The sequence below is a fragment of the Meles meles genome, chromosome 5 (genome assembly GCF_922984935.1).
Source record: "Meles meles chromosome 5, mMelMel3.1 paternal haplotype, whole genome shotgun sequence".
Taxonomy (NCBI): Eukaryota; Metazoa; Chordata; class Mammalia; order Carnivora; family Mustelidae; genus Meles; species Meles meles.
Window position 1 is genome coordinate 43,798,285 of NC_060070.1, and position 17,426 is coordinate 43,815,710.

At 36.2% G+C, this 17,426-nt stretch overlaps 1 protein-coding gene across 1 annotated transcript in view; it reads left to right on the forward strand.

Moving 5' to 3' along the window:
* Window positions 1-17,426, forward strand: part of RARS2 (arginyl-tRNA synthetase 2, mitochondrial) — a 60,481-nt gene that overhangs the window by 19,064 nt on the left and 23,991 nt on the right. Inside the window, exons 3-7 of the mRNA XM_046004899.1 lie at window positions 608-710; window positions 2,063-2,146; window positions 9,631-9,728; window positions 13,174-13,229; window positions 15,627-15,710. Of these exons, the coding sequence (XP_045860855.1) occupies window positions 608-710; window positions 2,063-2,146; window positions 9,631-9,728; window positions 13,174-13,229; window positions 15,627-15,710 (425 nt within the window). The remainder of the gene's footprint in view (window positions 1-607; window positions 711-2,062; window positions 2,147-9,630; window positions 9,729-13,173; window positions 13,230-15,626; window positions 15,711-17,426) is intronic.

The following is a 17,426-nucleotide window of genomic DNA, read 5'->3' on the forward strand; positions in this document are numbered from 1 at the left end:
TCTCTCTCTGCCTGCTTCTCTGCCTAGTTGTGATTTCTCTCTGTCAGATAAATAAAATATTAAAAAAAAAAAAAGATTTTTTAATTTATTTATTTGGCAGACACAGCAAGTGTTACCACAAGCAGGGGAGAGGGAGAGGGAGAAGCAGCCTCCCACCAGCAGGGAGACAGACACGGGACTCAATCCTAGGACCCCAGGATCATACCTGAGCCGAAGGCAGCCACTTAACAGCTGAGCCACCCAGGCGCGCCCTCTAGTTCCTTATTAAATGTCAGAAGATGTTGTAGCTGGGTAATTACCTAGATGTTTATATATCAGTTAAATTTTTTATTACACTTTGAACTACCTATCTCACCGAAATATTATAAAGTTACAGTTAGGTATTAGAAGAGGAATAGAAGGGGAAAAACTTCAAAAGATAAAGTTCTAAATAAATGCAAGTTGGTATTTCTAATTTCTTTGCTTTTTTATATTTTTAAAGCAAAACCTTTTCCTTCTGATAAAATTGTATTGAAGAATCCATAATGGTTAGTCGTCATTGTTGTGGTTACATTAGTAATGTATTTAAGATATTATAGCTTTTTCCTATTTCATTTTCTGTCTTTAGAGAAGTAGCTGATTTTCAGCTCTCTGTGGATTCTCTATTGGAAAACAACAATGACCATTCAAGACCAGATATTCAAGTTCAAGCCACAAGACTGGCAGAGAAGGTACTTCAGCATTGTTATCTTTTTTAGACATTATAACAAACGTATTAAAGAAGAAAAAACTCTGCAGGCTATCTCAGGCATAATAATGAATTTAATAGTGGTTTTTTTTTTGTTCAAGGCACCTTGGAAAATACAATTTAAATTCATTTTAGCCATGTGCTATAAGGTTAAGATGATTTTTCAAATTAGCTATAAAGCATTCCTCTTGAGCTGACATTGTTCAATTTTTTGATTAACTACTTACAGGAGGACTGAAGTGTTAATTAAATTTACAGATTGAAGCTGGATGGACTTCTGAATTTAAGAGAACAAGCTTGATAAATTAGAGCAGTGGGTTGCAATTTTTAAAATGAGCTTCTGAGAAGATGAGCATTAAAATATGAGAAAAAATGATTAGGTGTAAATAGAATCATGATTGCAGAGAAGAAGTGTCTAGATAATTTAATAAACTCATTCATTTCTAATTTCTCTGTTGGGTTTGGTATCCAAAAGGGGAGTTGAAAGGATTGTAGAGAATGACCAAATCTAAATTATTAATATAATACCGTAAAAAACAGGGTTTTTAAAATACGGTTAATACATGTGACACAGAGGCTTCTGGGCACACTGAAGGATTGGAACAATGAAATTCACTATCATAGAAAAAGATGTGTAAAGAATGAGTGTAATCAAAGAGCTTTGGTAGCTGAGTAAATATTTATTTGATCAGAAAATCAACCTAGGTTTTTATCAGGAAGTACACCAGGAGTAGAATTTTTCTGATTCCTGTATTTAATTCTTTCCCCCATATCTTGTGAGTCTCAAATATAAAGACTAGTGATTTCTTCAGTGAAAACAGGTGTCTCTTCAAGTTTCATGGATATATCAGGTGCTTAGAAATCTAGTTGGTTAAAATTTTAAGGTATATTCCATGAAGACCAAGTATTTAAATGATTCCTATTTTTTGCGTGGGTACAAGTGCTGGGGTCAGAGGGCCTGACAGAATGAAATGTCCTGTGGCTCTTGTGCAAGGTGGATGAGATAAAAAGAGTTCACTGCATGTCAGGGCACATCAGGTGGGGGGTGAAGTGATAGTGGCTTCCTTCCATGTGAGGTGGAGAATTTGAAGTCAGAGAATGGGAAAGAAGGAGAGATTCTGAATATAGAGTAGTGTTCTAGGCTAGAAAAGGAAGAAACTTGTCAAGTGATAGAATTGAACAGATTGACTAAGGCCCAGGTCTGGATATAATGACAGAGATATGATGCACCTGCTGTGTTTGGACTGCAAAGTGATAGTATTAAAACTCAAATATCATTACACTTGTCTTGTAACATATTTAATTTTACTTGATTTTTTTTTTTAATCTTTTCAGCTAAAATGTGATACAGTGGTGAGCGAAATCAGCACTGGTCGAGGGACTGTAAATTTCAAAATTAACAGAGAACTGTTAACAAAGGTAAGAATGGGTTATGTTCCAGCTATGCACCTTTACTCAGTCTGATTTAGCTACAGTGATTTTCCCCCCGTTCTTAAATGTCGCCTCCTCTTGCCTCAAAACCTTAAACATTCTGATTCCCCTTCCTAGAGTGCCACCCCAAGTTAACTCCTGCTTACCCTTCAGTTCTTGATATTTCCTGGGCTGTGCCTTTCTTTCCCCTCCGTTTATGTGCTCTACCATCAGTGGGTATCTCTCCTTTACAGAACTTATCATAGTTACTATTATACATCTTTTTATTTGATTAATGCCTCTTGCCCTTTAAACTAATTTCTGTTAGGGCTTATAGCATCTGTTTTTCTTTCTGTTGGCTCCCCAGTTCCTAGCACAGTGCCTGGCATGCAGTAGGTGTAAGATAACTATTACTGAATGAATTAAATATTATTCTATGTTGAATGCCCAGAAAGTACTGCTGGTTTTGGCTCTCTGGTAGCCTGTAATCTGTTGGTAGCATGGGATTTATACAGATGAAACTATAAGATAGCTTATTCTTTTAATAAAACAAGTATTAAAACAAAAGTTGGATTGATACAATAAGCATAAGAAAGATCAGAAAATTCAGGATGGCCTGAAAGAGTTGGGGAAATGACATAAAGGAACTGGGTCGTGTAAGACTGGAGGACAGGTAATCCTGTGGTATGAGATCTTTCTCTGAGAGTTTCATCTCAGTTGAAATTGAAAATTTATCATAATGCATGCTTTAGGCTGTTGTTTAGGTTTTTTTGTTTGGTTTTTAAAGAAATACTGGTTTTGAGTTGGTCAGGCCTGTAATCCTGCAGTCTTGAATTGAAAATTACTATAAAACCAAAATTTCTAATATAATTTCTCACCAAGATTATGCAGATTATAGGCATTTGCCCATCTGCCCTGTCAGTCTTCCAAGGGAGAGTTAGTGTTAACATGCTTGCCTGTAGATCCTTGAATTTTTTTCTTTTATCTTTTTATCCTTCATACTTCAAGGAGAGATAATTAACCAAAATCAGTCACAAGGACAAAAAGGAAATTTGTTTTGAGCTTGTTGAAAAGTGTCTGCAGTCTGTTAGGCTCTTGGTTGGTAACATTTCATGTCAATTTAGTAAACCATTGAGTCTAATTTACCATTTCTAAATTAGTACTCTTTCTTCCGATTATGATCCCAAGTATATTTTTTTAAGATTTTATTTATTGGGGCACCTGGGTGGCTTAGTCAGTTAAGCATCTGCTTTCGGCTCAGGTCATGATCCCAGGGGCCAGGGATCAAGCCCTATGTTGGGCTCCCTACTCAGTGGAGAGCCTGCTTTTCCCTTTCCCTCTGCCCCTCCCCCTCCCTGTGCTCCCATGCACTTGAACACTCTCTCTTTCTCAAATAAATGGTAAATAGATAAATATTTATTTATTAGAGATAAATATTTTATTTATTTGTTAGAGGGCATGAGTGGGAGGAGGACCCCAAGACTCTGAGATCATGACCTGAGCCAAAATCAGGCACTTAACTGACCAAGCCACCCAGGTGCCCCAACAGTCTCGATTTTTTTTTTTTTTCCAAAGATTTTATTTATTTATTTGACGGAGAGATCACAAGTAGGCAGAGAGGCAGACAGAGAGAGGGGGAAGCAGGCTCCCTGCTGAGCAGAGAGCCTGATGCGGGGCTGGATTCCAGGACCCCAGGATCATCACCCGAGCTGAAGGCAGAGGCTTTAACCCACTGAGCCACCCAGGCGCCCCAACAACCTCGATTTTTACAGAAGCAGAAATGCAGCTCACCACAGTGCCCACCAAACTCCAGTCTTATTGATAGGCAGCAGTATTTTACCTCTTTTACTTTCCCTGAGATGGGAAAATGTACTATGAGATGAAGTTGCCTTTACAGCCAGCTTGACTGAAAGAGATGTGTTTTATATATCAAGCAAGTCATATGTTTACTTCTTTTAAAATGTCAGTGGCCACGAATTTTCATGCTTTATTATTACAGTGAACAAGCTATGAGATTTTCTCTGATTTAAGAATGCACACTAGCTTGCTCATTGAAAGTATTCGCAAATCCTTCTCAGTTGACAACACAGGGACCAGATCTAGGGCTTTGAGGTCCGGCTACTCTTTATCACCTGGAAATCCTCCCTCACTGTAGCCTTGAATGCCTGGATCTTAGTGTGATTTTTATTAAAGGAACAAGCAGATTGCTCACAGTAGCCCTGCTCAGTGTCACAGTAAAGGTACATCCTTTACTAGTGAACACCCATAGTCAGAAAAAGGAATATTGAATGTGCCTGGTTAAAAGTTACAGTTTGTTTTATTTTTTAATTTCTTTATTTATTTTAGAGAGAGAAAGATCACAAGTAGGCAGAAAATTGAAGTCTTAGAAGTAGTTGAAGTCTTATGGAACTAGTGAACACCCATAGTCAGAAAAAGGAATATTGAATGTGCCTGGTTAAAAGTTACAGTTTGTTTTATTTTTTAATTTCTTATTTATTTATTTTAGAGAGAGAAAGATCACAAGTAGGCAGAGAGGCAGGCAGAGAGAGAGGGGGAAGCAGGCTCCCTGCTGAGCAGAGAGCCTGATGCCGGGCTCGATCCCAGGACCCTGAGATCATGACCTGGGCCGAAGGCAGAGGCTTAACCCACTGAGCCACCCAGGCGCCCAAAAGTTACAGTTTTTTAATGATAAGCCTTGTTTGCTCAAAACCTAAATTCTTCTACATCTGGCTTCATTATTTTCTGGTTTTAAAGAATGGTCATTTGCATGTATAATGAATTCTTCAGATCACATCAAGAAAAAAATTAAACCCTTTGGGACTATTATTAATACATATTTTTACATATTAAAGTCATCAAGATTGACATGTAGCCAGTGACCTGTGTCCGAAACTTACTTTTCAAGCAGGGAATTATGAATTTGTCATTGCTTACACATGTACAAACTTAGCCTTGCATAAAACGTATCTGTTCACGCATTGCAATTGAATTAACACTGGCAGCCCCAGGAAATGATTAAATGTTAGCTTATGTTTGGATCACTAACTACGGCAGTATAATGTCTTCATGTAAATCATCCTCAAAGAATCAAAAAAGTTCTAGAAGACTAGAATGTGAAATTAAAGACAGTAGGGACTGCCAAATCATTGGAACTAGATAATGAATTTTTCAAAACCATAAGGTGGTATGACCAATTCATACATCGTGAAGAGCTGTCACTTTGGTATCAAGCTTCCACCTGTCAGTAGCTTACAGATGACTTTCAAGAGTAATTTAAAATAATAGTTAATTCATTTAAGGAGAGAAAAAAAAGAAAATATGAGTTTAACTAAAAAGGAAAAAGGCAAACAAAATCCTCTTTTTTTAGTTGTGCCTTAAAAGTACACAATGGATAACATCATTTTTATTTTACATGTATACCTTTATTTTTTTCATTTGCCAAATTCAACTTTGCATGCTCTATTAAAACTTAAGGAAAAAAAGAGTGAAAAAGAGATACTAATTTAAATGACTCTGATTCTGCTCATTATTTTGCTAACTGAGCTTAAGCCAGTTGGCAATAGATGCATTCAAGTCACATGTAGTGCCAAGTGGCTGAGCACATGGAAGGAATGAATGATTAAACTCTTTTCAAGTATTGACCAAAGAACAAATAGGTAGTAGTAGCTTCCGTAGAAGTTCTTATAAGAGCATCTTACATTTTAACCTACTTAATGATGAGAAGGTGGACCTCTAGCTTATTTGTCTACTGGAATATCAAGGAACTTCACTAGCTCACTGACATTCTATAGTTTAAAACTTTTGCCACTAATTTAATAAACTTTCTGCTTATTATTTGCCAGGGACTATATTACTGAAATCTAAAGATAAAGTGGCATGTGTTCTACCCCCAAGGAGCTTATGATCTAAAAGAAAAGCATAAAAAATATCAGTGTAATGTGTAGTGGATATGATAATGTGGCAAATGATACAGTGGAGGCATGTGTAAGCTGCAATCCAATGTAAGGTACACGTAAGTCTAACTTGAGGAGTGAAGAGGTAATCTTCAACTGGGCAAAAGTGGATGCCACTCTTAATGTCAGGGTTGTGGATTCAAGCCCCCTGTTGGGTATAGACAGTCTTTTTTTTTTTTTTAATAAAGATTTTATTTATTATTTGCTAGAGAAACAGTAGGAGAGGGAGAGGGAGAAACAGACTCCCCACTGAGCAGGGAGCCTGACGTGAGGTGCGATCGCAGGACCCCGGGGTCATGACCTGAGCCGAAGGCAGACAGCCAACTGACTGAGCCACCCAGACACCCGGGTATAGACATTACTTAAAAACAACAAAAAAAATTTTTTTAAATCTTAAAAAAAAAAAAAAAAAGACGACTATATCTGGGAGATATAAATGCAGGCATTCTAGGCAGAGAAGATAGTCTGGGCCAGAGTACAGAAGGTCAAGAACATGGCATTGTCTGGAAATTAGTGGTGATAGAGTATGGTTCACACACAGAATGGAATGGGGGAGGGTATGAAATTATACAGTGTGAAGGGCCTTATATGCCCTGCATTAGAATTTCAGCTTTTTCCTCTGTCATCATTTTCCATGGTGTGTTATGTGTACCACAGGTGATATGTTTGATAATTTTTTAGTATTACTAAATAATAATAATAATAATAAAATTCACCTCATTTTAATATTATATATTTAGTACCAAAAAAATAAGACCCTAACACTTCTACCTTATGGTTTTTGTGGATGTTATAATGTGCCATTTAACAAACCAGTTTTCTTAAAATTATGAAACAAAGGCGAAATGCATGTAAAGTAAAAAACCAGAAATTGATAAAATCTTTTAGATGTCTTGGAATCATTGAAGGGTTTAAGTAGAACATAGATCTAATTAAATTTACATGTTATATAAGGAGATAGTGTATTATTGTTTTGTTGTGGTTTTTTTAGTGGTATAGCTGACAGATGATGAGGGTCTAAACCAGGACAGAGGGGATAACTATAACGATAGGCAGTGGCATGTGCAGGATTTGGTGATTAATAGGTGGTTGATTATGAAGGTTGAGGGAAAAGGGTAAATCTTAGGTACTCCCGGGTCTTTGACTTGGTTAGCTGGGTGAGGAGGTAAAGTTCATGTAGATGGAGAATGCAGAAGGAAGAGGAGTATATTCCATTGCACATCTCAGGCACTTCAGATCTTGGAGTTGGACATACCAGTCTGTGGCAGAGGAAAGATTTTATTAGGCAAGTAGTAGTTGAAGTCTTAGGACTTTATACCTAGGGGATAGGTATATCATACTTCATACAAAGTATGATATGAAGTAAGGAGTAAGGAGCTAGAAGTAAGAAGTATGAAGTAAGTATGAAGTATGAAGTAAGGAGCTAGAAGCAAGAAGGAAATACAGGGTAGGGAGTGGGACGGCAGGCAGTGGAAGAGGAACCTGCAAAGGAAACTGAGAAGTAGAAGTCAGTAGAGCATAATAACCCTTAAAACCAAGGAGGGTCGGTGGTAGCAAGGAGAAGAGTAGTCATCAGCTAAGCTGATGTTTGAAAAGTAGTCACCCAGGGGAGAGCAGGTTAGGATGGATGATCAAAAGGGACTCTAGACTTTTGCCTTATTCGTTTAAATTTTTTTTTATTTTACAAAAAATGTACTCAAAAGTAGTACTGCATTAAATAATTTAAGCATTCAGTTAGGTGTGGCATTCTTTTTTTTTTTTTTAAGATTTTATTTATTCATTTAACAGAGAGAAAAGGCACAATGAGGGAGGATAGGGAGAAGCAGGCTCCCTGCCTAGCATGAGCCGGATGTGGGGCTCTGTCCCAAAACCCTGAGATCATGACCTGACCCGAAGGCAGACACTTAACTGACTGGGCCTCCCAGGGACCCCAGATGTGGCATTTCTAATTCTGATTTTGAGAGCCCTTAGAGTGAACAGTAGAAAAGGAAGCTCTATGTAGCAGAGGGATCAGATTGTCGATGGAAGGTTTAGAAGTGGGGCATGTAAGATAATCCTTCATTAAAGTTGCTTTTTTTGTTTGTGCTAGAGAAATATCAATGAACTAAGGGTCATTTGTTCAGGGAGAGCTTAACTTTCTGTGATTGCCTTTTGTGGAGTCTACCATCCATTACATATAAAGGAATGGAAAGTGACATGGATGGGTAGAATGTTAACTTTAGAATAATCTGACTCTGAATTCTTCCTCACTAATATTTACCTCCCTACTTGCAGCCTTGTCAGCTATTGTCTTGGAGTAAATAATTAACATTTAATGGGCCCCTGAGGTATGACAGGCACTGTTCTCTTTAATGTCTCTATATATCAATCCTTTCTCTCTGTGTCCTACTATATAGTGTGAGTGAAAGGAATATTACTTCTTCTGTCCTTATACAACTACATACTGTTTCTGAACCTTAGTTTTTGCATCTATTAAATGGGAAATGTCCATTTTTAAGATTGTGAGGCTTAAAGATAACATAAAAGCATCTGGACTTTAACCTAGCACTTTGTATGCTTCTTAAAAGTATTACTTTGCTACCTCCTGCTGCTTTGTCTTCCTTTTTCATTAAGTGAGCATCTTAATAAACTCTTAAGATAGTAAAATTCTTCACATCGTGAACTACATATTTAGGACTCAGAATCCAGTTTGTGAAGCAAAACCAGTGTAAGAGTAAATAGCCCATTACAGTAAATTCAAACCCCTAAACTAAAAAATAAATACATTTATAAATAAATGCATCAACACCATTAGCAAAAAACGAAGTATGAATTTTGTGAACCATATAATCTATGTATATTTCTAGAAATGAACCTGGAATATGTTTCGGTTGTTTCTGTTAGTTTTCCTTGTTTTTTGTTTATGTAGCCAGTAGGCATTTGAATTACAATTTTGTATTTGTTTTCTACCATTTTTTGTGCTCCTTAGTAATACAAAAGTAGCAGTAGCATGCAGTCGTTAACACATTAGCTATGGCGTGAAAAAGGTTTTGCCATGTAGTCTAATCAAGTATGATGGTGAGAAAGTTATGTAACTTCTCTGTGCTTCTCTTTCCTCATTCGTAAAAAATAATACTTATCTCCTAGGGTTGTTGTGAGGAATAAATGAGTTAATACATAGGAAATGCTCAGAACAGTGCCCAGCATATAGTATGCACTGAATAAGTATTAGATGCTCCTTCTGGTTTTGGTGTTACTATTTGCTGTGGGACTTTCAACAGTTATTTAACCTCCCTAAACTTTAGTTTCTTTATCTGTATAATATCTATATCATTGGTTCCTGTAAGAATGAATATATGTGATGCGTAAAAAGGGCACAGAGCCCCCATAGATGTTAGTTCTGGTTATTACTGTTTTGAGTAGCATTAGCAATGGAACATGGAGGTGCTGACAGTGCTGTGAAATTCTGGGTTCTGTAAATTAGAAGGAGTAAATGAAGTAATTAAGAAAATTGCAGTTTTTTTTTTCCTGTTAGTAAATTCCATGCCTTTTACTTTTCAGACAGTACTACAACAAGTAATGAATGATGGCTCAAAATATGGATTAAAAAGTGAGCTTTTCTCTGGTCTTCCCCAGAAGAAGATCGTGGTTGAATTCAGGTGAGTGCCTACTCATCTTATGTGTTGGTTAGTCAAGGTAGCTGGGCAGGTAAGTGTTTTACCATTATCACCTGGGGCCTCAGGAAATAGCACATGGAAAAACAGAAAACCAGTGAGATTATATTATTTTCTTAATATTACAGTGAACTGATCACTGTACCATGAATAAAAATTTTAGACTCCAGTAAAAAAAAGTCTGGTGATTATGGATTTTTTAATTCAGTATTTAATAGTTAACTTTTTTTTTTAGAAGAAATAGTTATTCCATCTTCGTAGACTCTTAAAGCCAAGGTAATGGTTACTATCATATTGAGAATTTTAAAGTAATGTGATTACCAGAGAACAAAGCCTTGTAGTATTTGTAATGTATATTTTTTAAAATTATAGAAAACTAGCTTTAAGTTTTAATATGCCTCTAAATAATCCTCATTACTTCCTGTTGCACTGTCAGTATATCTATCTAATTTTTGAGCTGTTTTTAGGCAACCAAAACAGAAAGGGAGCACTTTCAGAGTATAGCTGACCAGTTGACAGCTCATGGAAAAGATCAGAGATACTGTATTGTAATTGTATTTGCCTCCCTAAAAGTGAACGAGTCTTGAACTGTTTTCCCACTTGGAAAGTTAGAACTTGCTGTACCCTTTTATTTTCTTTTTTTTTTTTTAATTTTTATTTATTAATTTTTTTTTTTACCCTTTTATTTTCTTAACTATATATTCCTGTGGAGAATTTAAAAAAATGATGAGGGAATTATTTCAGATTTCCTAATTCTTTTTTATGACTTATTGTGGTAACAAAGTATGGTCAGCACCCAGATAACCAGAGAAGGTTTTATATATTCCACACTTGTACTGTCTCTGCCACTCTCAAAAAAGACAGACTCGAGGCGCCTGGGTGGCTCAGTGGGTTAAAGCCTCTGCCTTTGGCTCAGGTCATGATCTCAGGGTCCTGGGATCGAGCCCCGCATCGGGCTCTCTGCTCTGCAGGGAGCCTGCTTCCTCCTCTCTCTCTGCCTGCCTCTCTGACTAGTTGTGATTTCTCTCTGTCAAATAAATAAAATATTGAAGAAAAAAAAAAAGACAGACTCTCTGAGATTCAGTAAACGTGTTTATGGTAAGGACTGATGGTGAGTAAACTCATGCTTCTATGGAGTAAACAGATATTATGAATAAATCTTATACTACCAATACACCCCAATCGTATTTTAAGTTGAGTTTAAACATTAGTTGTATCACAGAGAGGAGAGGGACTTCATGAGGTCATCTTCACACCAGAGAGGAATTGCATGAAGGCCAGCCCTCAAAGAAAGTTGCCTGCTCTTTTCCCTCAAAGAAAGTTGTGTAACAAGCTACTCTAACATTTAATACAGGAATTGGCAAATTTCAGCCCATGGGCAAAATCCAATCTGGCATATGTTTTTGTAAATAAAGTTTTATTGGAACATAGGCTTGCACTTTCATTTACATGTTGACTACAGTGGCTGCTTTCATACTACAGTGGCAGTTGAGTAGAATTGAATGGAATAGTTGAGATAGAGATCAGGTGGCCCACAAGCCTAAAATATTTACTGTCTGATTCTTTAAGGAAAAGTGTATCAACTCATGACTAGTGTCTTGAGACAATCATTTTAATGTTCATGACCCTGTAGAGCATGAAATCATGGATGGCTTAGCGCAGTGGTTCTTTGACTTGCATGTTGTCATGTGTAGTTCTGGTCATCTAGAGACTGTACTGGGGCTAGAAATCCAGTTACTTGTCTCATAAGACTCATTTACTTGTCTGGCAGCTTATCTGAGGGCTGGCCAGGCATCTCTCTCTCTCCCCAGTGTCTCTCAGCTGGCTTATTATTTTTATTTCATAGTATTTTATTGTCATTTTTTAAAGAACAACTTTGTAGGAAATAGCACAGAGGATCATAGGGAAAGAGAGGGGAGAACTGAACAGGAAGTTATCAGAGAGAAAAACCATAAGGGACTCTTAACTAAGGAACAAACTGAGGGTTGCTGGAGGGGAGGTAGATGGAGAGGATGGGGTAATTGGGTGATGGGCATTAAAGAGAGTTTGTGAAGTAATGAGCACTGGGTGTTACAGCTGATAAATTGTTGAACACTACATCTGAGACTAATGATATACTATATGTTGGCTGATTGAATTTAGATAAAAACATCTGTTACCATGAATAATATAAATTAAAAAATAAAATCTACTTTATTCTGCTTACTTTGGTCCTCCTTTTCTAGTTTCTTAAAGGAGAACCTTAGGTTACTTACAGGTGTGAAACCTTTCTTCTTTTCTAATACATTCCGTGCTGTAGATTTCTCTGCTTTAGCTCACAGATTTGCTATTTAATTTGCTAAGGGTAAACTTGTTTGTTCTCATTCTGTCAGGGATCACAGTTCTTCACCATCCAGTTTATAAAACTAGTGTTTCATGTATTTTTCTGGTTTTATGGTTGTTTAAGGCAGAAGGGTAAATCCCATCCTTATTATTCTGTCTTGGTGGGAAGTGGAAGATTCCTTATTTTTTAACCTATAGAAGGACATTTGCTTTCTTTCTCAATAATGATTAAATGAGCATTCTTGTAGTGTCATAATTTCACAATTGTGCACATATTAATATAGCATCAAGTATTTATAATATCCTTTATATAAGTCTTTAGAAACAGATCAAAATTAAGTTCTCATTTACCACTTTTATCCAGCTGTGTTCAAGTTAACTTACTATTTTCTAACATTGAGAAACCTGCGTGAAATTTTCAGACATACGCAGAACACAACAGTATAATTAAGTCCCATATCCTTTTCACCCAGATTCAAGAGTCATCAAGATATTGCCACATTTGCTTCATTATCCTTTTTCCATGTTGCTTTAGTTCCCTCATCTGTAAAGTAAGAGATGAGGGACCTTGGCTCGCAACTCTTATGAATATTAAATGGGTTAATGTATGTAAAGTGCATGAAACTGTGCCTGTCAGGTAGTGAGTGCTCAAGAAACATTTGCTGTTGTCAAATTATCGATTACAACTTTTGATAGATAATACCCATGTAAATAAAATTTCTTTGGGGTCAGTAATTTTTTAGAGGATAAAGGGTTCACATCTGGTACACAAAGTTTAATTCCTAATAATCTGCATTGTTTTTGTGTCAGAACAATATCTCTGAATTTCTTCATCCTTTTTATCAATCCTTAAATGTATCTGCTTCCTAAGTGTGCCATTCTCTGTGTATGGTAACTACCTCATGAGTGACAGGATCAATTTCACTAAGGATGATTCTTTCTGAGTTCTAATTTATAATTGCTCTAAATTTCTAATTTTTCACTTATTTTTGCCCTAAATTACCAAAGGCCTTAATCCTCAATTGAGTTAAACTGTGGAGGCATGACCTAGTTGATTTTAGAACTCTTGTTCTTAGAACAGAAATATAACTTTTGGAATTATTTGCAGTTCACCCAACGTTGCCAAAAAATTTCATGTTGGACATTTGCGTTCTACTATCATAGGTAAGTGTCATTAGTTTCATAGTAAACATGACTTTGGGGCAGTATTTTATAATGCGTTCTAGTGGTTTAATGCTTAAATAACAATAAGACAAAAAACAAAGTTCAAATTTATATGAACTTGATGCTAATTAAATATTACATAAAATGGGAAAAATTGGTTTAGAAGTAAAAAAAAATTGTTTCAAAACCAAAAGGTTAACTCAAACTGATTTTAACTGTTAGGTTTGTTAATAATTTTAACTTTTTAAAAATATGTACGCATATGAAGAAGATCTGAAAGATGCAAAATGAAAATAGTTACATGGGGATGATAATAATCCCCCCAGGTTTTTTGTTCATATACTTTGTTTTAAAAAAAGAAACGGTGTTATATATTAATTATATGTCAATTAAAAAAAGAAGCTCAATCTCAATCATTTGAGTACTAACTAGAGCATTCAAGAGTGGAAATTGAAATAAGACTGTTCTAAGAAAGACTGCTATTGTACTTCATAGTTGTAATGCTTCAGTGTAGATGTATATGCTAAGATTTTCATTTATTTAAAACATGACGTGATGCAGTAGCCCAATTTGAAACTGCAGTTAGAATTGGAAGAGACTTTGAAGTTTCTCATCCAGTGTATCTTCTGGTATGCAAATCTGTCTATTACATGCTTGAGGGAGAGTCATTTAACCTGTCATTTGAATACTTTTAAGAGTTGAAGCAGCCCTTACTTTGTGGCATAGGTCATTAATGAACTGGAGTCACCTGTCATTGTTGGAAAGATCTTGTGGGGCATTTTAAGAGAGAAAATGACAGGACTTGATTGTAAAAAGAATATAAAAAACATACTATATATGAAAAGCTACCTACTCAGGCCAAAAATAAATGATAGAGCATAGTAAAGTAGTTTGAAAGTTGTAAAGGAAAATTTTGGACCAGGAAGAGATAATATTGGGAATTCATTTACCATGTCTGAAGTTTTCATGTATTAGTTCAGTTAATTTCACAACAGCCCTATTTGTTAAACACTGTTAACTGTGGTCTCTGGAAGCTCATATACCAAAAGTAAATTTTCCAAAATCATTCCAAAAGCCTAGGTTTGTGTCATTTGGTTGTTTTGCAGGATAATAAGTTGCTAATTTAAAAATTAATTAAAAATAGAATATAGTCTTGAGTAGCAGCTGAAGAAGGTTGCTGTTGGAACTACCTATGTAGACTGGGAAAGTCTAAAAGTAGGGAAGCTGGAGAAGTAGCTGTTGTAATTTAAGTCAGATATGCATATTGGTGAAGGATTATTTGCAGAAAACTAAATCCACTGTTGGAAAAGCAGGCAAGGATTTATTACTTTTTAAAAATTACTTTTTTGGATATAGTTTGAATATTGATATTGAATATTGAATAGTTTGCAAAGTTGTTGGAAGTGCTGAAGAAGTTTTGGATTAAGTAAATGACTCCCAAAATCGTACCATAGAGCTTGGTCATGAAGGGAGCTTCTGCCTTTCTGCAGTTCCTTCCAGTGGCAACCATGCTACCACAGTCACAGGAAGCTGCCATTAGACCTGTCAGGCCTTCTAGAATTCATATTAGCAAAAGAGGCAGCCCCATACCCTTTCAGTGTCCATGAAAGTCATATGACAGGACACTGTGCTCTCTATTAGTGATGCCACCAAAAAAAAAAAAAAAAAAAAAAAAAAAAATCCTCCACACTCCACAGCTATACTTACCAGGAAAGAATAGAAATAGCTCCCCTTTCACTTCATTTCTGCCTTCTAAGTCTCATGCACAGTGTATCTGAATGTCCAAACATAAATGACTCCTGAAACCCTAACTGCGGGAGCTTCTGAGAAATGGAATTTTTAGGTTTCCAGCCTCTGCAGCAGGGGAGGGCACACTAGGAGAGTGGAGTGGATGCTGAATGTCAAACCAGTGTCAGCAGTATAATAAGAAGATGAAGTTCTTGAACTTCCTGTACTCTTAGGGAGCAGGCATGAGGAGATGGACTTCAGTGATTCAAAGAAGGAAGAGTGAGCTATCGAGAAAAGACACAGAATGGCTCAGGCTCTTTAAGGCTTAGCCAAATTATTTCTTGTTAATTACTGAGATTCTGTTCTTTTCTGTCTTTGAAACTGTAGTTATTCTAAGTTGTATTCCCAACTCCCATGGATGTTGCTGAAAATACTGTTCTTGTGAAAATTGTGAGATTCTTTGGAATCACTAACTGCCCCAAAATAATTCTCTACTCCCTTTCCATAATGTAGATGAAAACACCATAATGAATATTTTAGTAAAAAAAATTGAGTTGATAAATTTCGTCAAAAAAATTTTCTGTGTTATGCTTTGATAATAGAGAAGCACATGGTTCTTATGCCAAAATGGATAACAAGAATGAGAAACTGTATTTTGTTGATTACTAGGAAATTTTATAGCAAATCTCGAAGAAGCTTTAGGACATCATGTAACCAGAATAAATTACCTTGGAGATTGGGGCATGCAGTTTGGTAAGTAAGTCTGAGATCTGATCTTTCATTTCACTGTTAAGTTTAATTTCTTTTAATATTATGTTACTTGATCCTGACAGAATATAGGCAAAATCCAGTGGATAAAGTAGCACCCCCTACCTTTTTTTTTTTTTTTTCATGGCTCTTTTGTATAAAGCTTGTTTTCTATTTGTTAGAGTAATTCTCACTACACAAATAAGTTTGAGGGAGGAAACTTCACATGTTCAGAATAATACCTGAAAAATACAGGCTTTTGTGGTTTTATTAAAGAAAAGTAGCTTACATTTGTCAAATGCAGAAGTGAATGTACCAGGAAAGCAGTAAGTCTAGTTATATATACCCTTCTCAACTACAGCCCTGCCATGTTTAGAACAAGTGAAGCCCAGCCTCCCTGGGCCATCATACATGGAGGGTTATCTGTTAGACCCTGAGCCAGTGGACCAGTGGCATAGAGGAAAAAAAAAGTGGAATACTTTGGCTCCTTCTTAAATTGTACAGTGGCAGGGGGTCAGAAAGGAGTAAGACCCAAACAGCCAAATGCCGTAAATTATCTGTAATGTCGTGAGTTTACTCAGAGCCATTCCTTGCTCATAATACACCAGTAATCAAGGAAGGGCAAGATAAAATGAAGTTGCTAAGGTAGTAAAGTACTGGTAGCATGTGAAATGTGAGCTTTTAAAAACCTTTGGCAATTACTGTGTGTGTTTTAAGATCCAGCCCTAGTGTCACACAAATAGACCCTTGCCTCCATCTCACATCACGATGTTCCTAGTAGCCAGCTGCACTCAGATATGCTTGTTGTATGTAGTCTGTTCTTAATTTGTGTCCTTCTCTCCCCTGCTAGCTGATATATTCCTTGAAGGCATGGACTGTGTCTTCATTATTTTTGTGTCCATAGTGCATGGCATATAAGAAGAACTAAGAGTGGTGAATGAATCTGTCATGGGAAGTATTTTATAGTACTAATCCAAAAGAAAGGCTAGATAATATTTTAAAGCTTCTATAAAGTGCGGCATGCACTGCCAGTTCTAAAGTTCGCTGATACTGTTATGTTCTATCATATCTAGTGAAATGAAATCAAAGTTTCCAAAAGACAGATTTATCATGATCTTCTCTTTCATTTCAGTTAATAAAAATCTCTTTTAGACTCTAAAAGGGGGAATCAGAAAACATGCCCTGCAGTTTAAAGACCCACCTGCAGTTCACAACAGCTGATAGTCAGAGGTGTAGGCTCGAGGCTCAACAATCAGATTTAATAGATGGTATCCACTTTACATTAGCTTAACCAATTTATGCATTTCACAGGCATTAGCAAATATGGTGATTATAGTATTCTTTAATTTTAGCTTCAGGATTTTATTATTGCAATGTTTCTCTAAAGGACTGCTATGGTTAATGATCTGTCACCATTTCCATTATAACCATCATTGTTGAAGAGTTTTAATTTGAGTTGTTTCAGCTATCTCCTATTGAAAGTTGGCAGATAGTTTCTAAACACAAAATTAGTTTTTTGAAAATATATTATTAGGTTGAATGTTAAATGGAGATTGGCCTTTACTTTTCCTATTTCCATTTTTTAGACACTCTGGGCATCTTTCCAATTCTGCTCCCAAGACCCTGAATCATAATCACATTTGTTTCTGCGTAAAGTGAATAGAGCTGGCACATTTTTCTTTCATCCTTCTATTCTGTCTAAAGCTCCAAAATATTTTATAT